At 46.5% G+C, this 26,467-nt stretch overlaps 1 protein-coding gene and 1 non-coding gene across 2 annotated transcripts in view; one reads left to right on the plus strand and one right to left on the minus strand.

The window, feature by feature from the left end:
* LOC128062112 (putative POM121-like protein 1-like) overlaps positions 1–26,168 on the minus strand; it is a 41,098-nt gene extending 14,930 nt beyond the window's left edge. Inside the window, exons 1-2 of the mRNA XM_052654467.1 lie at positions 25,712–26,168; positions 14,223–14,293 (exon numbers count right to left, since the gene is read on the minus strand). Of these exons, the coding sequence (XP_052510427.1) occupies positions 14,223–14,293; positions 25,712–26,168 (528 nt within the window). The remainder of the gene's footprint in view (positions 1–14,222; positions 14,294–25,711) is intronic.
* On the plus strand, positions 17,830–17,902 carry TRNAE-CUC (transfer RNA glutamic acid (anticodon CUC)). Its single transcript has one exon. It is a non-coding gene; the product is annotated as a tRNA-Glu (tRNA).
* Positions 26,169–26,467: the final 299 nt, after the last annotated feature.

Genomic DNA, 26,467 nt, shown 5'->3' on the forward strand with positions numbered 1-26,467 from the left:
ATATTCAAAAGCAAAGACATTACTTTGCCAACTAAGGTCCGTCTAGTCAAGGCTATGGTTTTTCCAGTAGTCATGTATGGATGTGAGAGTTGGACTGTGAAGAAGGCTGAGCACCGAAGAATTGATGCTTTTGAACTGTGGTGCTGGAGAAGACTCTTGAGAGTCCCTTGGACTGCAAGGAGATCCAACCAGTCCATTCTGAAGGAGATCAACCCTGGGATTTCTTTGGAAGGAATGATGCTAAAGCTGAAGCTCCAGTACTTTGGCCACCTCATGAGAAGAGTTGACTCACTGGAAAAGACTCTGATTCTGGGAGGGATTAGGGGCAGGAGGAGAAGGGGATGACAGAGGATGAGATGGCTGGATGGCATCATGGACTGGATGGACGTGAGTCTGACTGAACTCCGGGAGATGGTGATGGACAGGGAGGCCTGGCGTGCTGTGATTCATGGTCTCGCAAAGAGTCGGACACGACTGAGCTACTGAACTGAACTGAACTGAACCTAGACAGCATATTAAAAAGCAGAGACATTACTTTGGCAACAGAGGTCTGTCTAGTCAAAGCTATGGTTTTTCCAGTAGTCATGTAGGGATGTAAGAGTTGGACTATAAAGAAAGCTGAGTCCTGAAGATTCGATGCTTTTGAACTGTGGTTTTGGAAAGACTCTTGAGAGTTTCTTGGACTGCAAGGAGACCCAACCAGTTGATCCTAAAGGAAATCAGTCCTGAATATTCATTGGTAGTGTTGCAGGAAGGCAGACCCCTTCCAGGGCCCGAAACTGGGCACTTGTCTAACACTCGGAAATGAATTGTCCGAGGAGACACATGTGCTGACAAAGCAAGAGATTTTATTGGGAAAGGGCACCCGGGTGGAGAGCAGTAGGGTAAGGAAACCCAGGAGAACTGCTCTGCCATGTGGCTCACAGTCTGGGGTTTTATGGTGATGGGATTAGTTTCCGGGTGGTCTTCGGCCAATCATTCTAATTCAGAGTCTTTCCTGGTGGTGCATGCATCGCTCAGCCAAGATGGATGCTAGCGAGAGGGATTCCAGGAAGTGGACGGACACGTGGTGTCTCCTTTAGACCTTTCCTGAACTCTTCCGGTTGGTGGTGGCTTATTAGTTCCGTATTCCTTATCAGGATCTCCTGTCATAAGACAACTCATGCAAATGGTTACTATGGTGCCTAGCCAGGGTGGGCGGTTTCAATCAGTGTGCTTCCCCTAACAGCAGGATTGAGCTGATGCTGAAATTCCAATACTTTTGCCACCTGAAGCAAAGAACTGACTCATTGGAAAGGCCCCTGATGCTGAGAAAGATTCAAGGTGGGAGGAGAAGGGGACGACAGAGGATGAGATGGTTGGATAGCATCACTGACTCGATGGACATAAGTTTGAGCAAGCTCTGGGAGTTGGTTATGGACAGGGAAGCCTAGCGTGCTGCAGTCCATGGGGTCGTAAGAGTTGGACACAACTGAGAGACTTCACTTTCACTTTTCACTTTCATGCATTGGAGAAGGAAATGGCAACCCACTCCAGTGTTCTTGCCTGGAGAATCCCAGGGATGGGGGAGCCTGGTGGGCTGCCGTCTATGGGGTCGCACAGAGTCGGACATGACTGAAGCGACTTAGCAGTGGCAGCAGAGCAACTGAACTGAACTGAACTGAATTTTTAATAATCTTGTGAGGACTAGATAGTCAGGATATTGTAGTTATCAAGAGACAGAAACGGTTACAAAACTAAAGAGTCATAGGATCAGATGGGTCCTTGCCTTCTGGCAAGGATATTTCAGAACTTGGAAGGGAGGTGAGAGGTCTGGCTTCGGTTCAGTTCAGTTGCTCAGTCGTGTCTGACTCTTTGCGACCCCATGAATCACAGCACGCCAGGCCTCCCTGTCCATCACCAACTCCCGGAGTTCACTCAAACTCACGTCCATCGAGTCGGTGATGTCATCCAGCCATCTCATCCTCTGTCGTGCCCTTCTCCTGCCCCCAATCCCTCCCAGCATCAGGGTCTTTTCAAATGAGTCAACTCTTCACATGAGGTGGCCAAAGTATTGGAGTTTCAGCTTCAACATCCCAGGGCTGATCTCCTTTAGGATGGACTGGTTGGATCTCCTTGCAGTCCAAGGGACTCTCAAGAGTCTTCTCCAACACCACAGTTCAAAAGCATCAATTCTCTGGCGCTCAGCTTTCTTCACAGTCCAACTCTCACATCCGTACATGACCACTGGAAAAACCATAGCCTTAACTAGACAGACCTTTGTTGGCAAAGTAATATCTCTGCTTTTCAATATGCTATCTAGGTTGGTCATAACTTTTCTTCCAAGGAGTAAGTGTCTTTTAATTTCATAGCTGCAATAACCATCTCCAGTGATTTTCAGTTCAGTTCAGTTCAGTCACTCAGTCGTGTCCGACTCTTTGCGACTCCATGAATTGCAGCACGCCAGGCCTCCCTGTCCATCACCAACTCCCGGAGTTCACTCAGACTCACATTCATCGAGTCAGTGATGCCATCCAGCCATCTCATCCTCTGTCGTCCCCTTCTCCTCCTGCTCCCAATCCCTCCCAACATCAAAGTCTTTTCCAATGAGTCAGCTCTTCTCATGAGGTGGCCAAAGTACTGGAGCTTCAGCTTTAGCATCACTCCTTCCAAAGAAATCCCAGGGTTGATCTCCTTCAGAATGGACTGGTCGGATCTCCTTGCAGTCCAAGGGACTCTCAAGAGTCTTCTCCAACACCACAGTTCAAAAGCATCAACTCTTCGGTGCTCAGCTTTCTTCACAGTCCAACTCTCACATCCATACATGACTACTGGAGAAACCATAGCCTTGACTAGACGGACCTTAGTCGGCAAAGTAATGTCTCTGCTTTTGAATATGCTATCTAGGTTGGTCGTAACTTTTCTTCCGAGGAGTAAGCATCTTTTAATTTCATGGCTGCAGTCACCATCTGCAGTGATTTTGGAGCCCCCCAAAATTAAGTCTGACACTGTTTCCACTGTTTCCCCATATACCTGCCATGAAGTGATGGGACCGGATGCCATGATCTTCGTTTTCTGAATGTTGACCTTTAAGCCGACTTTTTCTCTCTCCTCTTTCACTTTCATCAAGAGGCTTTTTAGTTCCTCTTCACTTTCTGCCATAAGGGTGGTGTCATCTGCATATCTGAGGGTATTGATATTTCTCCCGGCAATCTTGATTCCAGCTTGTGCTTCTTCCAGTCCAGCGTTTCTCGTTATGTACTCTGCATATAAGTTAAATAAGCAGGGTGACAATATACAACCTTGACGTACTCCTTTTCCTATTTGGAACCAGTCTGTTGTTCCATGTCCAGTTCTAACTGTTGCTTCCTGACCTGCATACAGATTTCTCAAGAGGCAGGTCAGGTGGTCTGGTATTCCCATCTCTTTCAGAATTTTCCACAGTATATTGTGATCCACACAGTCAAAGGCTTTGGCAGAGTCAATAAAGCAGAAATAGATGTTTTTCTGGAACTCTCTTGCTTTTTCCATGATCCAGCGGATGTTAACAATTTGATCTCTGGTTCCTCTGCCTTTTCTAAAACCAGCTTGAACATCTGGAAGTTCACGGTTCACATATTGCTGAAGCCTGGCTTGGAGAATTTTGAGCATTACTTTGCTAGCATGTGAGATGAGTGCAATTGTGTGGTAGTTTGAGCATTCTTTGGCATTGCCTTTCTTTGGGACTGGAGTGAAAACTGACCTTTTCCAGTCCTGTGGCCACTGCTGAATTTTCCAAATTTGCTGGCGTATTGAGTGCAGCACTTTCACAGAATCATCTTTCAGGATTTGAAATAGCTCAACTGGAATGCCATCACCTCCACTAGCTTTGTTCGTAGTGATGCTTTCTAAGGCCCACTTGACTTCACATTCCAGGATGTCTGGCTCTAGGTGAGTGATCACACCATTGTGGTTATCTTCGTCATGAAGATCTTTTTTGTACAGTTCTTCTCTGTTTTCTTGCCACCTCTTCCTGATATCTTCTGCTTCTGTTAGGTCCATACCATTCTGTCCTGTATTGACCCCTTCTTTGCATGAAATGTTCCCTTGGTATCTCTAATTTTCTTGAAGAGATCTCTAGTCTTTCCCATTCTGTTGTTTTCCTCTATTGCTTTGCATTGATCACTGAGGAAGGCTTTCTTATCTCTCCTTGCTTTGAAACTCTGCATTCAGATGCTTTTGTTTTTCCTTTTCTCCTTTGCTTTTCACTTCTCTTCTTTTCACAGCTATTTGTAAGGCCTCCTCAGACAGCCATTTTGCTTTTTTGCATTTCTTTTCCTTGGGAATGGTCTTGATCCCTGTATCCTGTACAATGTCATGAACCTCCATCCATAGTGCGCTTTGCTGGAACAGCCGTGAAGAGATACCCCACATCCAAGAGAAACCCAAGTAAGACGGTAGGTGTTGCGAGAGGGCATCAGAGAGCAGACACACTGAAACCATAATCATAGAAAACTAGCCAATCTGATCACACGGACCATAGCCTTGTCTAACTCAATGAGGTATGGCTTAGAACAGGGAAAAGCAAGGTCCTTTCATAGACTTTGACACAGTGCCACCTAGCGGGTTGCTGTGAGATGGCTAAACCCTTTTATGATTACTGACTCAATGGACATACTCATTCCCTCAGTCGTTTCTGACTCTTTGCAACCCAATAGGCTGCAGCACACCAGGTTTCCCTGCCCTTCGCTATCTCCTGGAGCTTGCTCAAAATCATGTCCCTTGAGTCAGTGATGCTATCCAACCATCTCATCGTCTGTCATCTTCTCCTCCTGCCTTCAATTTTTCCCAGCATCAAGGTCTTTCCCAATGAGTCGGCTCTTCACATCATGTGGCCAAAGTGTTGTGAGCTTCAGCATCACCATCAGTCCTTCCAATGAATATTCAGGGTTGATTTCCTTTAGGATTGACTGGTTTGATCTCCTTGCTGTCCAAAGGACTCTCAGCACACTTCACAAGCTTCAATTCTATGGCGCTCAACCTTCTTTATGGTCCAACTCTCACATCTGCACATGACTACTGGAAAAACCATAGCTTTGACTATTCAGATCTTTGTCAGTAAAGTGATGTCTCTGCTTTTTAATATGCTGTCTAGGTTTGTCATAACTTTTCTTTCAGTCGTCTCTTAATTTTATGGCTGCAGTCACCATCTGTGGTTGATTTTGGAGCCCAAGAAAATAAAGTCTGTCACTATGAATGAACTCAATGGACATCACTGACTCGATGGACATGAATGTGAGCAAGCTTTGGGAGACAGTGAAGGACAAGGAAGCCTGGTGTGCTGCAGTCCATGGGGTTGCAAAGAGTCAGAAACGACTTAGCAGATGAACAGCAACAACGTTAATCAAATGTTAAATATGTCTGCAACTGTCACTCAAGAATTAAAGCCTGTCCAGGGTTTAAAATATTTGAAGAAAAAAATCCAAAATATGTGGGAGCATGTTCAACATCAACAAACTCTTAAATTTCTTCAAGGGTTTAGTAATAAAGGCATTTTTTTAAGTAAAATTTATAAACTTTCATTATGACCTCATATTTTGAATCTCAAAAACATTTAAAATAGGCATCATGATTTTTGATACACCTTCATTTTAATATTTCCCTATGCCATAGAACATGACGATGGCAATAAGAGATTTCTTCTTTCCAGGCATTGATTGACAATAAATGAACTCAAAGTTTTCCTTCAGGTCTGCAGATATTCTTTACAGTTTCAGAATTCTAAGAACTTTCTAATGTAAAACCCAGGTAGTATTAAAGAAGGAACTTGAGATTCCTGTTTCCAGTGTCACTGAAGAGCCCATATTTTCCAGTTACTTAAGAATACTGGAGGCACATGATCCATGGCTACAGTACTTAAAGATGCACTTCTGGTCGAGTCAGGGAGATATCAGGACCCAGATACATGCCAGAGTTAAATGTAGAGTCTCAGTTATCAAGTGCTTTTGGCTGGACGTTTAGCAGAGCCTGCTCAAACTACTGCACAACTGCACTCATCTCACATGCTAGCAAAGTAATGCTCAAAATTTTCCAAGCCAGGCTTCAACAATATGTGAACTGTGAACTTCCAGATGTTCAAGCTGGTTTTAGAAAAGGCAGAGGAACCAGAGATCAAATTGTTAACATCCGCTGGATCATGGAAAAACCAAGAGATCTGTATGCAGGTCAGGAAGCAACAGTTAGAACTGCACATGGAACAACAGACTGGTTTCAGATCAGGAAAGGAGTACGTCAAGGTTGTATATTGTCACCCTGCTTATTTAATTTATATGCAGAACACATCATGAGAAACGCTGGGCTGAAAGAAGCACAAGCTGGAATCAAGATTGCCAGCAGAAACATCAATAACCTCAGATATGCATATGACACCACCCTTATGGCAGAAAGTGAAGAGGAACTAAAAAGCCTGTTGATGAAAGTGAAAGAGGAGAGTGAAAAAGTTGGCTTAAAGGTCAACATTCAGAAAACGAAGATCATGGCATCTGGTCCCATCACTTCATGGCAAGTAGATGGGGAAACAGTGGAATCAGCAGCAGACTTTATTTTGGGGGGGGGGGCTCCAAAATCACTGCAGATGGTGATTGCAGCCATGAAATTAAAAGACGCTTACTCCTTGGAAGAAAAGTTATAACCAACCTAGACAGCATGTTAAAAAGCAGAGACATTATTACTTTGCCAACAGAGGTCCGTCTAGTCAAGGGTATGGTTTTTTCAGTGGTCATGTATGTATGTGAGAGTTGGACTGTGAAGAAAGCTGAGCGCTGAAGAATTGATGCTTTTGAACTGTGGTGCTGGAGAAGACTCTTGAGAGTCCCTTGGACTGCAAGGAGGTCCAGCCAGTCCATCCTAAAGGAGATCAGTCCTGGGTGTTCATTGGAAGGACTGATGTTGAAGCTGAAACTCCAATACTTTGGCCACCTGATGCGAAGAGCTGACTCATTGGAAAAGACCCTGATGCTGAGAAAGATTGAGGGCAGGAGGAGAAGGGGACGACAGAGGATGAGATGGTTGGATGGCATCACTGACTCAATGGACATGGGTTTGGGTGGACTTCGGGAGTTGGTGATGGACAGGGAGGCCTGGGGTGCTGCGGTCCATGGAGTTTCAAAGAGTCGGACACGACTGAGCAACTGAACTGAACTGAAGGGTGACCTGGCGTGTTGTGGTCCATGGGGTCTCAAAGAGTCAGACACGACTGAGTGACTGAACTGAACTGAACTGACCAAAGCCTGGGAATCAGAGCAGATCAGTTCCACGCCTCTGTGTGTCCTGGGTTCCAGGACACATGTTCAGGAACAAGAGGCAGGATTTTAGCCCCTGCTGAGTAAGATCTTGAAACATGGATTCCAATCAAACATAGGAGGATTTTATTGTTATTTTACTTATTTTTTAAATGATTTTGGTGCCTCAAGTTACATAGTTCCCCAAGTAGGGATTGAACCCATGTCCCCTGCATTGGAAGCATGGAGTCGTAACCACTGGACTGGCAGGGAAGTCCAAACATAGGAGACTTTGAAAGTCTAGAACTGCCAAGGATAGTGGGCCAGGAAAGGCTTTACCACTGACCCAGGGGAAGGTGCCAATCGCCTCTCTGTGCAGATCTCCAATTGGGAAAAATATTGTAAGTAACTTCAGGATCAAAGGGTTGAGTCCCCCCGACCTGGGCTCTGCGAGGAGCAGGTCTGCTGACACTGAAGGAGGAAACAGACAGAGCAGGACTCGGCCGCCTCTCCAGTGGACTCTGAACTCTGCGCTTAGTGCCTATGGAAACTCCAATAGAAGGATAAGACCCTCTCTGGACAGGGGGATCTTGAAGATCACATCCAGGTTACTCATCGCCTAAGAGGAAACATACTCTAATCACTCCTGCCTCCGGACAGGTCATAAATTCTTTCTGTATCTATCGGCAGGCTTAGTGATTATTAAGTGTTGGAACACATAACACATGAATGATGGGATTATTGTGATTGTGTTTACCTTTCCTTTGTTTTAGGTAAGTCTCAAGGAAATTGGGGTGGTGGGTTCGGACATGTACACATGGGGTATAAAAGATTTTCACAAATGCTGGTCGCGCTCCTTGGCTAAGAGGAGACTCTGCCCTGGGCCTGCCGGTGTAATAAACCGCACTCCACTATCTGCATTGTCCTTCTGAGTGAGTTTGGTTCCCGGAACGCGTGGCTATAACAACACCGGTGGGACTGGTGACCCTGGTCCTCCCAGATCACGCTCAACATTTTAAGACCCGCAGAGTAGAAATGGGCAGAGACCTGGAATGCACTTGTCCCCTAAAAGTCATTTTTCTTTCTAATTCCCCACCCAAACTTTGCCCCTCAATTAAAAGAAAATTAGAATGCTTTAAGGGCTTCCCTGGTAGTTCAGCTGGTAAAGAATCCACCCACAATGCGGGAGACCCCAGTTTGCTTCCTGGGTTGGGAAGATCCCCTGGAGAAGTGATAGGCTACCCACTCCAGTATTCTTGGGCTTTTCTGGTGGCTCAGACAGTGAAGAATCCACATGCAATGCGGGAGATCGGTGTTTGATTCCTGGGTCGGGAAGATCCCCTGGAGGAGGGCACTCCAGTACTCTTGCCTGGAGAATCTCATGGACAGAGGAGCCTGGTGGGCTACAGTCCGTGGGGCTGCAAAGACTCGGACCTGACTGACTAAGCACAGCACAGCACAGTGCTTTAATAATAATAGAACCATCAGTGTCATGGCCTCCGTCTATATCAGTAAGAAAAGGTCACAGAACATACTGCTTTGAAAATTGCAATTTTTTTTTATTTACAAAATTGGGAAATAAAAAGAAATGCAAGTAACTTAGAATCCTAACCCCTTAACATACCCTCGAGTTAGCACTGCATTGAGTTTCTTTCACATTCTTGTGTTTTGAGTTTTATTTGTATGTAGAAAGTTGGCAGAATCTCAGCCCGAGAAACGGTGCCATGAGGGGACCAAGGCCATTCCACGGGGCTCCACAAGAGGCTAAGGGGGTCCCCAGGGCTTGGGCAAATCCCAGCCAGGTGTGAATCCTGCAGGGTCCCCTGCTTGATGTCAGGGTGACTGTGTGCCCACAGGGAACTGCCTGCTTGTATGAGCAGGAACCTTGGTGCCTCTGCGCGCCTCACCTTTGTCCAAGGAGGCCTGAAACGGGGGTGGGGGTGGGGCATCAAGGGCATGTCACACTGTCACCACACTGATCAGTTGAGGAGCTCCTTGTTTAGTTTGAGAAGGTCAGGAGGACAGGACACTTAACCATACCAGGGACGCTTTCCACAAAGAATGCAACGCGACCTGTCCCTCCCAGAATCGTGCGACCTGTCCCTCCCAGAGTCGTGCATATGGTAGCTCTGCAGGCACGTACGGCCCCCTCTTCGGGGCCTGGGAAAGACTGGGTATCCACTCCCTGGGACATGTAGTCAGTTCACCCTTCCCTCGCTGGCACTGATGGGAGCCATCACTCATCTCCCCTGCATGGTCACATGCCGTGGTGGCCACCCCAGGGCGCTCCTCTGGTTTGGGGGTTTTCCTGAAGTGCACTTATCCGCCTTCTGCACGTCCTCCTACCCTCTCTAACACTCACATTTCCTCTTCTTGCTCTTTTTCATCTCCTTTTACTTTCTTGATTCATTCTCTTGAATCCAGGACAGGAGGATTTCTGGAATTAGATTCCTGATGGAATAACCTTTTTCTAAAAATAAATTGTGTAATCCTGACAGCTGAAAGGCAAGAAAACAGCTGTGCGTGTCGAGCCATCCAGTGCAGGAGAACCCCCATAGGAGGGGTACTCAGTTTTTCTGATGCCCAGCCCACCTCTATGCTGGCCGCTCAGGATTGCTCAGCACAACTCAATTGCGCAGACTGGGTGTCAGGCGTCAGGATGACGATGGGAAAGCCAAGGAGGGAGGAGGGCTGGAGAGAAATTTTTCTAGACATGGAAGATCTCTGGACCTCAAGTGTCTGGACAAGACCAAGTTCTTTAGGATGAAAATCATAAGAAGGAACGAAGAAGAGCAATGAAGAAGCATCCACCGGTAGAATATAAACAGAATTAAAAAAGAGAGAGACTTAAATAGGAAATTAATTATAGGCAGATTGCTGGTCTCTGTAACTCAGTCCTCAGAATCTGTAACACAGGCTTCTGCATGCACAAGGGCAGTAATGGTGATGGAATGGCCTTGGGGAAAGAAAGCACACTGTTAGGGTGGGGATGATTCCTTAAGCCCCTGCTGCCCCCTCTAACATTTCCACCCCTGGGAGCACCCTTAAACCAGGGTTAAACCTGAGGCTTCCCGGGTGGCTCAGAGGTTAAGAATCTGCCTATACCAACACAAGAGACTCGGGATTGATCCCTGGTTTGGGAAGATCCTCTGGAGGAGGGCATGGCAACCCACTGCAGTATTCTTGCCTGGAGAATCCCATGGACAGAGGAGCCTCACTATATAGTCCAGTTCAATTCAGTCGCTCAGCCATGTCCAGCTCTTTGAGACCCCATGGACTGCAGCACGCTATATAGTCCATGAGGTCACAAAAGCGTTGGACAGCACTGAGCAACAGAGCACATGATCAGCACATGTAAACCTGAGGTCAGGGCGTGGAGGCGCTGCCACGAGGCCTGAACGTGCGGAGGGAGTGTCTGCTAGCGTCTGGAGCACACACGAGGGACTCTCCAGGTTCAAGTGTTTGCCAGGGAGTCGTGTCTCACCAGACGGCCTTTCTTGTAAATCAACACCAAAACCCACCCCCAGAATGCTAGCATTCAATTCCTGAGAGATGCCAACCAAAGGTTTTGGGGTTTGGCACTGGAAGAATCAGGAAACAGCAGGTCTTGGTGGGGGCACAGGGGAAGATAAGCTTGCAATACCAAAGCGAAAAAACAGTCAAGGTTCCCAAAGCAAGAGACATGAGAGCTCTTATTCTTTTATTAAATTTTTTTTTAAAATTTTCTTGGCTGTGCAGCATGGCATGTGGGATCTTAGTTTTCTGACCAGGGATTGAACCTGTACCCCTCGCATTGGAAGTCAGAGTCTTAACCACTGGACTGTAGGGAAATCCTAGTGAGCTCTGAAGTCATGAAATCATACAAAGGACACACGTTTCCTTTTTCTCTCCCATTTTACACCCTTCCCCCTCTGTCTCTAAAGCAACAGGTATAGCCCAACCGCTCCCAGGATCCTTTTCCCCTTGAATCCTACCTGAGCGGTTCCCTACCTGGGGAGTCTTCGTCCTCGCTACTTGAGTCATGTCTTCGGTCAACAATCCAATCTTTAGAGACACAAACGTGAGCAACAGGCTTAATAGAGTAGCTCATTCCTTTCTTCTACTCCAGCTGGGGCGTCACTCTTTCCTCTGAGGTCCTAGAACTTCCCGGGGCTCCCTGGAGCCAGAGCCCTCCACCCAGACATTGATCACAGCTGCAAATCCTCAAATGAGAGAGGGGAATCCCCCTTAATTTCTCACTTCCCCATTTCCACCAGATCTTTCTGGCTCTAGCCTCCAAAGGGATAAGCCTTAAGTTCCAACTCTTATGGACACATTCAGACGCGGTCTGTTCACTCATCCTCTCTCAGATTCCTCCAGAACTGAGAGGGACATGTGGGTTCCCCCTGGGGCTCCTGCAAAATAAAAGGAACTCTGCCCCCGAGCCCCAGAGATGAGGGAGATTTAATGCTGAGACCTCCTGTAATCCAACGGTTTGAGGAAGAACGGAAGGAGCAGGAATGAAGCATCCTTGGGGGATATATCCATTTAGCACTAAAATATCTGATGGAGCCAGGGCTGGGGTTGGTGCATCTCAGGCCCAGCAAGCATCCTACACAAAGAGGCCCCGGAACATAACTGATGCCAAACGCATGAAGCTGAGCTTCTCCCAGGCAGTAGGGGTGTGGGAGAAAGTGCATAGGCTCTGGATGGAAGAGTCCGGATAGCCTCCCTCAGTTCCGCACCCACAGTCTGTGTGACTCTCCGGAATTCAGCCACCTTCCCCAGTCTCTGCTTTCTCTTGTGAGAAATTAGGACAGGGATGACTTCTTTTCATTTATCATCCTGTCAAACTGAATATGAAAGGTTGGATGGAGGAGAAAATTATTAACAGAAGTTGTCATTGACCCAATCGCAGTACTCTTGGAACCTTGTGGACATTTGCCAGGCTGGTGATGAGATTTTTCCACTGAGCTTACTGAGGTCTATCTGCCATACCATGAACTGCACACATTTTAAGTGTATGGTTTGAGACATTTTAAATGCATTTGATCATATGAAACAGTAGCAGTGGAATCTTTTTCATTTAGAACTTGACACTAGGGATTTTCCTGGTGGTCCAGGGGCTAAGCCTCTGAGCTCCAAGTGTAGGGGTCTGGGGTTCAATCCCTAGTCAGGGAACTAGATCCCATGTGCTGCAACTAAGACCTGGTGCAGTCAAATAAATAAATAAATTTTTTTTTTTTTTAAAAAAACAAGTTGACACTGGCAGTTGTGTTGTTGGAAGCAACATCAACCTAGGGAAGTACACACACACAGACACACATACGGGGTCACCACCTAAAGGCAATCTAAATTCAAAAAATTTAAAAAATTGAACATCCAATGCAGCCAAAAATAAATCAAATTTAAAGGCAATGAAACTGCTAGTTGAAAAATAGCCATGGGGGCATCCCTGGTGACTCAGTGCTAAAGGATCCACCTGCCCACCCAGGAGACACGGGTTGGATCCCTGATCCAGGAAAATTCCACCTGCCTCAGAGCAACTAAGCGCTCGAGCCACAACTGCTGAGCCTGTGCTCTAGAGCCCGGGAGCCGAAACTTACTGAATCCCTGTGCCACCACTACTGAAGCCCGAGGGCCCTACAGCCCGTGGTCCACAACAAGAGAAGCCCCCCACATGAGAAGCCTGCGCACAGCAACCGGAGAGTAGCCCCTGCTCGCTGCAACTAGAGAAAGCCCAGGTGCGGCAATGAAGACCCAGTGAGCCGGAAATCAACAGGTACTTAGAAAAGAAAAACGGCCAGGGTTCTTTGCCGGGGAAGTCAGCTTCTCCCACCCCATCCTCAGCCCCGGTTCCCAGCAGGAATTCAGAATCGGGGAGGCTCTCCAGATGAAAGTCTGCCAACACAGCCCATCTTTTTCATTATCCGCATTCTCTGCCCCCTGGCCCCTCAAGGAAGCAAATGAGTAATTCCAGGGTACGTACCATTTTCAGTTAGTCCTGAGGTCACCTGCCACGACAGAAGAGAGAACACTGTGGGTATCAGACCATGCTGTGTACTGTCGATGTGGGTCTTTGATCCTATAGGGGACTTTAGAAAAATAGGTGGGGAAACTGTCCAGTCAAAGGTCCCAAAAGATAGTGTAGAAGACAACACTGGTGAAAAAGGGACACGCTTTTCCAGCACCACGGATCTTTCAAGTCCATACTGGTCCGCCCACTGCAAAATTCTTACTTCACTGAGGAAACATTTCTGATGAGGAAAGGTCCCTGCGTGATCTCTAAACCCATGCTGCCTGTGTGAATGGCCTAGGGCACCCTGGTGGCTCAGACGGTAAAGAATGTGCCACAGTGCAGGAGACCCGGATTCCATTCCCGAGTTGGGAAGATCCCCTGGAGAAGAGAATGGCCACCCACTCCAGTATTCTTGGCTGGAGAATTCCACAGACAGAGGAGCCTGGTGGGCTAAAGCCCACGGGGTCGCAAAAGAGTCAGACACAACTGACTGACTAACACCTTCCCTTTCTTTTCTGGAATCACGGGTCATAGATGAGAGACTCAATGCTCCTTGTTAAGGAAATTGTAAATCCCACCTCTAATGCACACGCTCGGATTTTCCTACGTGAATTCAAATGAATTCGAAACGAAAGAAAGAAACCAAAAAAGCAGCACTCTTATCTCAGACAAAGATGGGTGAACTTGGACTTCCCTGGTGGTCCAGGGGTAAAGAATCCACCTGCTAATACAGGGGATGCGGGTTTGCTCCCTGATCTGGAAAGATCCCACATGCCCAGGAGCAACTAAGCCCGTGCGCCACAGCTACTGAACCTGTGCGTCCTAGAGCCTGTGTTCTGCAAGAGAAGCCACCGCCGTGGAAAGCCTGCACACCGCAGTGAAGAGGAGCCGCTGTTTGCCACAATGAGAGAGCCCGTGCGCAGCAACCAAAACCCGCTGCAGCCAGATGTTAAGTTTACTAATGAATTAAAAATGGTTGAGCTTACCTTGGTGTTAGACGGGCTCTCTTCCTCTGCCCTGCACATGGGCAGCTCCTTCACCAGGCCCTCTGGGGGAGCTGGAAGGACACAGAGCGAGTGTCAGTCTTTGGTGACGCTGCTCAGGAATCACTCAGAGAGGTCTGCTTGATGTGGACCCCGGGCGAGAGTCTATGGCCGTGATCGGTTAACAAGCAAGCACTGAGAATTAGGGGCCACCCTCTTTGGTGGGCGAAGAAAGGCAAAGGAGAGGAATAGGAAAGAAATGAGAAGCAGGGTGTTCAGGCTAACAACAAAGCCAAATCCTGGGTTCTTATCTATCACTGTCCTGGGGGATGAAGCTCACATGAGTTACAGAGCTTGTGGTCATAATATTAAATACACTAAAATATCTCCCTGATTTTTTTTTTCTAAAAAACAAGTCTTAACAATTAAAAAAATTTTTTTATTTATCTTTTGGCTGCAGTGGGTCTTTATTACTGCACAAGGGCTTTCTCTCTAGTTGTGGCGAGCAGGGGCTACTCTCTAATTTTGGTGTGAGGGCTTCTCGTTGCTGTGGCTTCTCTTGTTGCAGAGCGCAGACTGTAGGCACATGGGCTCAGCAGTTGCGGCTTGAGGGCTCTAGAGCTCAGGCTCAGTAGCTGTGGAGAACAGGCTTAGCTGCCCCATGGCGTGTGGGACCTTCCCAGATCAGGGATGGAACCTGTGTCCCCTGCATTGGCAGGTGGATTCTTTACCACTAAGTCACCAGGGAAGCTCTCTCCCTGATTTTTATATGGTTGGGGCCAGAGGCTCAGGAGTGACTCTAGCACTGGTAGATATCAACCTGCATTGTCTACACGGAGTCTCAGACTCTGTGGACTGACCAGGAGCATGTGGCTTCTGATGGGCATTCACACTCACGTCGGTGCCAAAGTTGGCTTTAAATGCACCTATAGCTTCCCTGGCTGCCCTGGTGGCTCAGACGGTAAAGAATCTGCCCACAGTGTTGGAGACCAGGTTCATTCGATCCCTGGGTTGGGAAGATCCCTGGAGAAAGGAATGGCAAAACACTCCAGTATTCTTGCCGGAAGAATTCCGTGGACAGAGGAGCCTGGCAGGCTACAGTCCACGGGGTCGCTAAGAGTCAGACACGACTGAGTGACTCAGCTTTCACTTTCACAGCTGTCCTGGGTTCTGGGACCACTGAGGCCCCTTCTGATGATGGGCAGTGTCTGTGGCCTCTGTACCCCGATGCCCAGACTGTCTTGCCCTAAGACGAATGACCCCAAGGTTGAGTGATAAGTGAAAGGCAGTAGTTTAGCTTCTTGGCCACACGCTTGGATTCACATGTTGGCTCTTCCACATAGGAGCTCCTGAGCATGGGTCAATCATCTCTGCGCCTGTTTCTCTCTCTGAGAAGTGGGGACAGAGGGTCATTGCCCAGGCACAGTGGGGAGGGTTGAACGAGATAATGTACATAAAGTATTCGGTGCCGATGGCACTTTTTGGGAAATGTGATGCTGGCAATTGTTATGTGTAAGTGGGACGTATCTACGGGGGAAACGTATTTTTTAAAAATTTATTTATTTGGCTGCTCTGGGTCTTAGTTGTGGCATGCCAGGGGTGAAACCTGGGTTCACTGCATTGGGAGCACGGAGTCTTAGTCGCTGGATTACCAGGGAAGTCCTGGGAAACACGTATTTTTAACTGTACACATTGCCCACACATTCACAATCACTTCACACAGATCCTCCCCACATACACACTTCTAAAGCCCCATGTATGCAGACCCACACCCCCTCAAAGGAACACAGCTATTCCCAGGGGGGGCAGAGCTAGGCCATAGTTCTTTACTTGGGGATTCGGTCCTTACCCCAGGGCTTCAGTCCTCATCCCCAGCAGGAAATTGGAAACAGGGTAACTTTCCAGACCTAAGACCAGCAAGAAAGCCCCACCTCCCTTTTCCTCATTGAGTGAGTAATTTTAAAACACATACCCTTTTCACTGGTTCTTGAGACCACCTGCAGATACAAATAGAAAAGAAGATACTATGAGGGTAAGATCAGGCTTTTTTTTTTTTTTTTTAGGAGTTTGAATTTCCTTTCCTCACCTGCACCTGCACACGTCTTTTGTTCTCTTGGTGAATCTAGAAAACCAAATGGGAAATAGCAGTTGACTCAAGGGCACCCAAGAACAAAAGGGGCCAAACCTACTCACGCCAAAAGGTACTGACTGGCTTTTCCTAGAGAACGTGTCCCTAAAGTCCATTTTGTTTGGCAATCACAGAATCCTTATCCAAGGAGGAGAAATGCCTGCTGGTGGAAATGCTTGCTACAGTAGGGCAGGTGCTGCCATTTTTGGATGCCCTCTTTGTGTTTGATTTTACTGATATGTGCTTGACTGCATCAGGCCTTAGTTGCAACACTCAGGGTCTTTTGTCCCAGGGCACTGGACTCTCCATTTGTGGCACACAGGCTTAGTTGCTCTGCGGCTTGTAGGATCTTAGTTCCCCAGTCAGGGACTGAATCTGCAGCCCCTGCATTGAAAGGCAGATTCTTAACCACTGGACCACCAGGGAAGTCCCTTGAATACCCCTTTGTATCACGTGTCAGTGGTTAGAGATCCGTGAGGGGCACTCTCCCCATCACAGAAACTGTGTAAACCATCGATAATCTTCACTATCAGATTTTCACGGGTGAATTCAACTGAACATGAAATAAACCAACAAAGCAACATATCCATCTCAGACAAAGACAAGCGGCCTTACCTCGGCGTTAGATAGGGTTTCTTCCTCTGCTCTGTCATGAGGGAGCTCCTCCAAAAGGTCCTCAGGGGAGTCTGGCAGGTGGGGGTGGGGGGACACAGAGTGACTGTCAGTCATTGGTGGTGTTGCTCAGGAATTGCTCGGTGAGGTTTTCTTGCCTTGGGCAAGGAGATAGGCTGCGTGGATGTGGTGGGTAAAACAAGCATGACTCAACTGCTGCTGGGCCATCTGCTTTGGTGGACAAGGGAAGGCAAAGGAGAGGAGCAGAAAAGAAGTGAGACAGAGCCCTTGGCTTTTCAGCTGAAGGCAACCTATATCATTGTGAAATATTCAGTCTACAAATGGTACTAAACTCCATGTTATGATTCAATGAGAGTCCCATCACTCACCCTGCCCATTTTGAAGTCCAGCTAAATTGCTAGTTTTTTTTAAATTTATGTGGACTGTTTTTAAAGTCTGTTTGAAGCCTATTGAGTTTGTTACAATATTGCTTTTGTTTTACATTTTGGTTTTATTGGGCTGTGAGGCATGTGGGATCTTCGCTCCTAGAGCAGGGATGGAACTCACACCTACTGCACTGGAAGGCGTAGTCTCAACCTCTGGACTCCCAGGCAAGTGCCCGCTGCTCTATTTTTAACATCTGCCAAAACCACGCCCGGCCTCCATGAATTCATATAGGCTGCTACCACATTGATCATCTGTTGTTTAGAATTTTGTAGGTGATTACAAGCACACTTTTATTGCCGGACTGGATTGAATTCCAGACAAAATAATCTATTTTATTCATTCGACTAACATTTCATCATAAATATAATCAATTATAGAAGTTTTGAAAATACAGATATCCTGCTGTTTAACCACGACTGGACTTCCCTGGTGGTCCAGTGGATAAGACTCTGTGCTCTCAATGCAGGGGGTCCAGGTTCGATCCCTGGTCAGGGAACTAGATCCCACATGCTGCAACTAAGAGCTGGCACAGCCAAATGAAAAATAAAACAACCCTTCCCCCCAAAAACCTGTCCTAAATACTAACATCCATTAATTAAAAAAAAAAAAAAAAACCTGATTGCACAGTTTCACGGAGAGACCTACTTCTGCTAATATTCAGCCATCAGCTAACACTCAAACATTAATATCCAGACATGGTTGACTATTACATGTAAACAAACCTGAGTTGTAAACACACCTTTACTTTTCTGGTCATGGCACAAATAACTTAGCAAATTTAAATTTTCATACATGGAAAAAAAGGAAAATAGCTTAATATTTTTATAGTTTTCTCTTACACACAGTATACTAAATAAACTTCTATCATTATTCTCCAGTCTATTTAAAGACTGAATTTCTAAAGTACCTTCAATTGACTGGTTTGTGGGGTGCACCCTGGGGTGTGGCAGGATGCCCACTTTTCTGACCCACTGCTGGGGGTGAGGTGCATATCTTCTTAACTGAGGATCAAGTTTCCTTTTTGTCTCCATCAGGCCAGATCCTAGGAAATGCATTTATAACAAAGACAGCTGTTGGCATCTTGATGGCAGAAGAGCACAGGGAAGTCAGTGATAGATTATTCACAGTTTAAACCTTTGATCCCCTTATCTGACCAGCTGCCTAGCAGAGCCTCCTGAATCAAAGTTGGGCTTTAAGAAGATCTTGCAGTTTGGGGTGCACTTAAAACACTCAAGGGAGAGATTTTGTGGATAAAATACCTTTAATTTTTTCTCTTGGCCTCACCATGTGGCATGTGGGATCTTAGTCCCCTGACCAGAGATCGAACCCACGCCCCTGCATTGAAAGCACAGTCTTAATGACTGGACCACCATGAAGTCCACCAGATACCTTTATTTAGATGAGGCAGCATAGGAAGGCAGCACAATATAAACCGAGAACATGGGCACTGGTTCAAATCCCTCTAGAAGCAGCATGAACCCAGGAAGATGATGGACTGACTTCTCCCCACAGTTCTCTGCACTGTTCTTAAATAGTACCTATAGTATCATGGTATGAGGCTTAAAACAGTTAAATACAAGGAAAAATTAAGAAAGAGTACTTCAGAAGTCCTCTTTAAGCGCTTGCTCAATAAATGTGCAGAAGAAAAAGCTAGAAACTGGGTAGGCTTGCCTCCAGAGAGAGGACTTGGATGGCTATAGGACAGGTAAGGGTGGGTGTTTACTTTTCATCCTGTGCATGGGAGGGGTGCTCTTGAGGCTCGTGGAGAATGTATCTCAATGTTTCCCATGAGTCCCTGTGTCAGCCCTGTGGAGGGGACAGTGCAGCGGCTGTAGCCCATGTCGTGTTGTTGTTATTTAGTCGTTGTGTCCGACTCTTTGTGACCCCGCGGGCTGTAGCCCGCCAGTTCTGTCTATGGGATTTCCCAGGCAAGAGTACTGGTGTGGGTTGCTAGTTCACAGCATTGAAATTTAGAGATTTTAAGTGCCTCGTCCAGAGTCACACGATGTATGATGGAACTGAGACAGGAACGTAGTTGGTTCCTTGAGGACAGAGATCCCTGAATTCCTAAGACTTCCCGATGATGCCTTATTCACGAACCAAGGGCTCCTCTCCCCCTTTTTCAAAATATCCTGCCCCAGGGTTTCTGCAAGGAGAGAGTTGATACCCCTGCAAGGAGGTCTTGAGCCAAAATAATGGCTCAAATCCTGACCCAGCCCCCCACCTCTAGGACTTAATCCCTGACCCCAAACATGACAGATTTCTCTGAAGGAAGCCCCTCTGAAGGACCAGGGGAAGTACAACCATGTGTTCATCCTCCCCCAGCGTCTTCACACTGTCAGCTGTCTCACGCTGAGCTTTCCCGATGACCAGGTGACCACCCCCACGTGACCAGCGGTCTGTTTGACCCCTAAGCTGGCTCAGAACTTAGGACATTCCAAACCAACTGTCACATGATGGCTCTGCCAAGATTTAACTCCCCTTCAATGGACCAGCCTTGGATGAGCAAGGAGTTCATACAAATTTAACTGGGAAAGTAGCCATCTAGGCTGGTACCCTGGGAATTTAACGAATTAAGTCTGTGACCCTCAGTGTCTTACTGACTTAAAAAAATATTAAGTATATTAAGATATTAAGTATACGGCTTGATGACTTCTTGTATATATAAATGTGTCTATGAAAAGTGAAAGTGAACGTCTCTCAGTTGTGTCTGACTTTTTGTGATCCCATGGGCTATATCGTCCATGGAATTCCCTAGGCTAGAATACTGGAGTGGTAGCCTTTCCCTTCTCTAGGGAATCTTCCCAACCTAGGGGTTGAACCTAGGTCTCCCAAATTGCAGGAAGATTCTTTACCAGTTGAGCCACAAAGGAAGCCCAAGAATACTGGAGTGGGTAGCCTATCCCTTCTCCAGGGGATCTTCCTGACCCAGCAATTGAACCAGGGTCTCCTGCATTGCAGGCAGATTTTTTACCAACTGAGCTATCATGGAGGCCCCAACGTGTGTATGGCCAACATCCAAATCAATATACAGAACGTCTGAAAGACGTAGACAGGATGGTTTTCACCATTTTCCAGTCAGTAACCCCCCCAGTAGGAACCCACCATTCTGACTATGATCACCATATTTTAGATTTCTCTGCTTTTGACGTCAAATAACTGTAAACACAAGTCTGCACTCCTTTGTGTTTGGCTGAATATTATGTCTGAATAGTCTTTGAATTCATTGAGGTTGTTATGAGAAGCAAGAGTTCATTTTGAATTGCTGGCTCAGTATCTAACATGCTACGAATAAGCAAACCAAGTTTACCTCCTCTGTGTCTTACGTACTATAACCCATGTCATTTGCCATGGTGGTTACTCAGAATGATTCTGCAATGAATGATTTTGTACAGGCCTCCAGGTGGAACATAAGCATGTCTGCTTCATGTATCTAAGGGAGAGAAGTTAGTCCAAAGATAAATAAATAAAAACATATTGTATGAGTCCACTTACATGAAATGACCAGATTAGGCAAGTCTGTAGACATGGAACATAGTGTGTTTCATGGTGTACTGGAGGTAGGGGGAGAGGAGAAGGTTTGTTTCCTGTTGATTGAAAGTGTTTAGTGACAGGTTCCAAATGGTTTACTGGTTGTAGGAGTTAGTTCCTGAGTCTTAACACAAACTTTTAAAGATCACTTATACAAAAAAGAAGGTTCTTTTATACAGACCACCCCCACCCCACCAGGGTGACATTGTTCTGTGAAGTAGAACTGTGACTAGCGTCATCAAACAAACAAAAAAAAGAGGTGATTTTCAAAGTGCTTGAAGTAGATGTACTCAAACTGATGGAGAGTAAAATTAGTGAAGTTGATAGTTTTAAAATTAGAATGTCGATGAAGCTAAATTTCACCCTGTCCCAGGACACAGGAGCATAAACATGTTTCTGTTTGTGAAAAATGCACACTTGATTAACAACAAAAAGGGACAGATGGTACAGAAGACAGCTGCTTCCTTGCAGTAAATGTAGGTGAAAATATACATTTGCAGCTGTACTTTAGATATAATATATAACTTTCTTGGAGGCCAGTCTCTTATCATTATTTGGCACTCACTCCACTTTTTTTTTTTTTAACATCATTGAGTGGCCTGTGGGATCTTAGTTCCCTGGCCAGGGATTGCACCTGGGCCCCCTACATTGGGAGCACAGAGTTTTAACCATTGGATCACCAGGAAAGCCCCTTGACATTCAACTGCTGCTGGGGTTTTTTGAAAATGTAATCCCAACTGCCCAAGTAAGAAAAAAAATGGTCTAAAAGAACATGAAGGTCATGAGTGGATTTCCTGTTTCAGGTCAACATGTGCTGAAATGAATTAAGGACAGGAGAGGGTGGAGGTGAGAGTAAAGCTGGCTGGGTCCCACTTCAGCTGAAAGGACAGGTCAACAACTGAAACAGACATATCCTGTGCTAAAAATAGTTGGATAAGATATTTCTTATTCAACTCAGGTTTTTGAAGGTCTACCACATAAGGATCCTTTGGGGTGAAAATCACAGCCACCTGACTCGACAAATAAACGAAAGAAAAAAATTAAAGAAAGAAGACTTCCTTGCTAGTCCAGTGATTAAGATTGTGTTTCCAAAGCATGGGGTGTGGGTTCAATCCCTGGTCATGGAACTAAGATTCCATGGTGCAACCAGAAAATAAAATTTTTTTAAAAAAAGAAAGAAATTTATCAGCTTAAGTGACTGCAAAGTCTAGCCTCGTTGTCTGGAGCTAGATGCTAATATCATCCGACTTCATTTTCATCTCTACAGTCATCACAGACCTCCTTTCTTCTGTGCTGGTTTTGTCAACTGAAGAAAAAAAATATCCACAACCTAAAAGTTGAGAGTTATGTTTCATTCAGTGGGAATATTTAGGACTTCAAGCCCTGGAGACAGCATCTCAAGTAATCCTGAGAGAACTGCTCTGAGGAGGTGAGGGGAGGAGTCAGGTTATATAGAAGTTTTACAACAAAGGGCAGGTAGTCCAAACATCGAGAGATTATTATTAATTAAAGAAAACCAGATATCCCAAGTTAAGGAATTCTGTGTTTTTCTAGGTATGGAAAGATGAAAGAGTCTGGGGTCACTGAAATCATTCCTTTCATATGCATGTCAGCTATCCTGGGCCAGTATACAGTGTTGCTCACATCCCCGGCTCCCTGGGGGTTCACCATAGGGAGTGGCTGCAGCCCAATAGCTGTCAGATCTCAGGGATTCTTCTCCCTCCCCCAGTGCCCTTAGGGCTCACGAACTCACGCTGGAGGGCTGCAGTCGCTCATGATTGTGACATCCTTGTTTACTGATATGCCAGGAAATATTCCATTTCTCAGTTTCATCTTCTTGGCAAATAGTAAAACATTCCAAACTATACCTGAGTCAAGGTGTAGCTCTGCCATTTACTCTGTGCAGCATTGGGCCAAACACTTAACTAAGCTGTTTCCTCATTTATTCAGCCAACATTCCTAGAACATAATATGCTACCCTTCCAGACTCTGGGACAACAGTGAGCAATGACAAATCTCTGCCCCTATAAACCTTACATCCTAGGAGGGTGGCAGGTACTCAAAGCGAACTAAAAATTGTCACTTGCCTTCTGTGTTTACACGGATGAGTTCATGAGTCACATGAGCAGCCAGTGACTTTCAACACACCCTGAAAGGAGTTCAGGGCAGAGGTCAGGAATGAGGCACTTTGTGCTCTTGGAAAAACTGGTCTTCAGATAGTTAAATATTTTTTAGGATACTTTATGAGCCCAAATCCTTGAATCTTCTTAAATCTATAAAAGCACTAACATCATTAATAGAGACACCAGCTCCTTCTGACTAGCAGTAAACCTCTGCCAAAATGTGTGCTTGACTGCATGGATCCCTCTTCGTTAAAGTCTTATAACTGAGCTGGACCCTGTGAGGCCTTCCCAGGACAGGCCTTCCCCATATCCTCTGCTTTAGCTCCTAAGGCTTTGACTGTGTGGATCACAATAAACTGTGGAAAATTCTGAAAGAGATGGGAATACCAGACCACCTGACTTGCCTCTTGAGAAACCTATATGCAGGTCAGGAAGCAACAGTTAGAACTGGACATGGAACAACAGACGGGTTCCAAATCGGGAAAGGAGTATGTCAAGGCTGTACATTGTCACCCTGCTTATTTAACTTATATGCAGAGTATATCATGAGAAATGCTGGGCTGGATGAAACACAAGCTGAAATCAAGACTGCCAGGAGAAATATCAATAACCTCAGATATGCAGATGACACCATCCTTATGGCAGAAAGTGAAGAAGAACTAAAGCACCCTTGATGAAAGTGAAAGAGGAGAGCGAAAAACTTGGCTTAAAGCTCAACATTCAGAAAACGAAGATCATGGCATCTGGTCCCATCACTTCATGGCAAATAGATGGGGAAACAGTGGAAACAGTGGCTGACTTTATTTTGGGGGGCTCCAAAATCACTGCAGATGGTGATTGCAGCCATGAAATTAAAAGATGCTTACTCCTTAAAAGGAAAGTTATGACCAACTTAGACAGCATATTAAAAAGCAGAGACATTACTTTGTCAATAAAGGTCCTCTAGTCAAGGCTATGGTTTTTCCAGTGGTCATGTATGGATGTGAGAGTTGGACTATAAAGAAAGCTGAGCGATGAAGAATTGATGCTTTTGAACTGTGGTGTTGGAGAAGATTCTTGAGAGTCCCTTGGACTGCAAGGAGATCCAACCAGTTCATCCTAAAGGAAATCAGTCCAGGGTGTTCATTGGAAGGACTGATGTTGAAGCTGAAACTCCAATATTTTGGCCGCCTGATGTGAAGAGCTGACTCGTTGGAAAAGACCCTGATGTTAGGAAAGATTGAAGGCAGGAGAAGAAGGGGACGACAGAGGATGAGATGGTTGGATGGTATCACTGACTCAATGAACATGGGTTTGGGTGGACTCCGGGAGTTGCTGATGGACAGGGAGGCTTGGCGTGCTGCCCTTTATGGAGTCGCAAAGAGTTGGACACGACTGAGCCACTAAACTGAACTGAAAGTACTTAGATAATAGTATTTGATGCACACTTCCAGAATTGCACACATTTGTTTTAAGGATGTGAAAACTCCCCCACCAAATGGAAAATGTTAACTTCTTGATGACCATAAGCACATAGCCCCAGGCCTCCTGGAGACTAAGGACTGATACAGTTAACCCCTGTAACACTACCCTGTTCCCTCACTATCAGCCAATCAGAGAACTATGCATGAGCTGATCACATACCCGTGACCCCCCTCTCCCCGCCTCCACCTCAAGCTGGCTTTTAAAAATGCTTTGCTGAGCCCCTTGTGGGTAGTGAGGGGCTTTTTAGGGCATAAGACATATGTCTCCTTAAATAGCCCTGCAGTAAGCCTTTCTCTGCTCCAAACTCTTGACGCTTTAGTTTGTTTGGCCTCATTGTGCCCTTGGGCACACGAACTTGCACTAACAATCACATTTATACCGACTTGCTCCCTACCACTTCAGAGGAGTTCTTCAGAGATATCTAAGAGTCTGTCTCCTGGGCTATAGTCCTTCAGTTCAGTTCAGTTCACTCGTTCAGTCGTGTCCGACTCTTTGCGACCCAATGAATCACAGCACACCAGGCCTCCCTGTCCATCACCAACTCCTGGAGTTCGCTCAGACTCATGTCCATCGAGTCGGTGATGCCATCCAGCCATCTCATCCTCTGTCGTCCCCTTCTCCTCCTGCCCCCAATCCCTCCCAGCATCAGGGTCTTTTCCAATGAGTCAACTCTTGGCATGAGGTGGCCAAAGTATTGGTTTTGCCCCCAAATAAAACTTAACTCACAACTGTAACATTGTGCACTTTTTTAGTCAAAATAACAAAATGTAGGTTATATGTATAGGTAAACAGGAAGGGGTTATGAGGGGATGAGAGAGGTTAGAGTAGGGAGTATATAGAGAGAAGGAGTTGGGAAGGTTAGCGTTTCAGAAAACCATGTCCAGGTAAAAACTCCCAGAGAAGGTGGCATTTGTAAAATAGGAATAGTGTCTTTTCTTTTTTAGGCCTGTGGTGAAGATTTAATAAGAAAATACATGGATTCGTAAAACACCTTCCAGAGGTCCAAAACGTACCTAAGAAACCTCCATGCAAGGGGGCGCACCTGGAACTCAAAGGAAGGGGGAACGTTGGTCAGGACGGAACTGTGATGGAGGTGGACATTGCCTTGACGGAACGGTGATCTCCTGAAAATTGGGCCGGGTGGAAACGTTAGTCCTGGAGGAACGTGGATCCCCGAGGAACCTTACTGAGGGCTGAACTCTGGCCGGGGAGTACAGTTACCCGGGCAATGACGCTCTCCCGGTGCGATAGAAGGTGGTAGGCGGGAGGAGACGGGACGGGGCTTCCGGCGGAAGTGACTGGCCTTCCACCGACTGTCAGGGAAGATGCTGCGTTCAGTGTGGCAGTGGCTTTGCCTCGGACTGTACAGCCTCCTGCTGGGACAGGCGGAGGCCCCGACACCCGTGGAGCCGCCAGAGCGGAGCCGGCCGTATGCGGTGCTGCGTGGGCAGAACCTGGGTGAGTGGCCGCGGGCCGGCGGTCTGGTCTGTGCTTTCGCCGCTCCGGGCAGCCGGAGCCTGGCACGCGCGGTGTGGACGGTGTGGGCAGTGTGAGGGCAGCGGGTGCTGGTGCAAGCCCTCTCCGAAGGCCTGGGGCTGAGCGGAAGGTTTGGTCCACTGTGGGCTTGATAGGTGCAGGTTGCATGAATGCCCTGGATAACCCAGGTCACACTCTGGCTCCCCTCCTCTGTGACTGTGTGCGCCCGAGCTAGGCAACACGGCGCAGAATATACCTCACGCCTCGGCTTTCCTAACAGGACTAGTAGTCATAGTCCATAATGATCACTGACATTTGTTGAGCGTTTCCTATGTACCGTGTTGTACTAGGCGCGTTATATACATGATTTTATTTGAGCCTCACAGTAACTTGACGAGAAAGGTACGGTTTACAGATAAGGAAAGTGAAACTCAAAGAGGTGAGGTTATTTGCCCAAGTTTACATGG

This window comes from Budorcas taxicolor, chromosome 17 (assembly GCF_023091745.1).
Source record: "Budorcas taxicolor isolate Tak-1 chromosome 17, Takin1.1, whole genome shotgun sequence".
Classification (NCBI taxonomy): Eukaryota; Metazoa; Chordata; class Mammalia; order Artiodactyla; family Bovidae; genus Budorcas; species Budorcas taxicolor.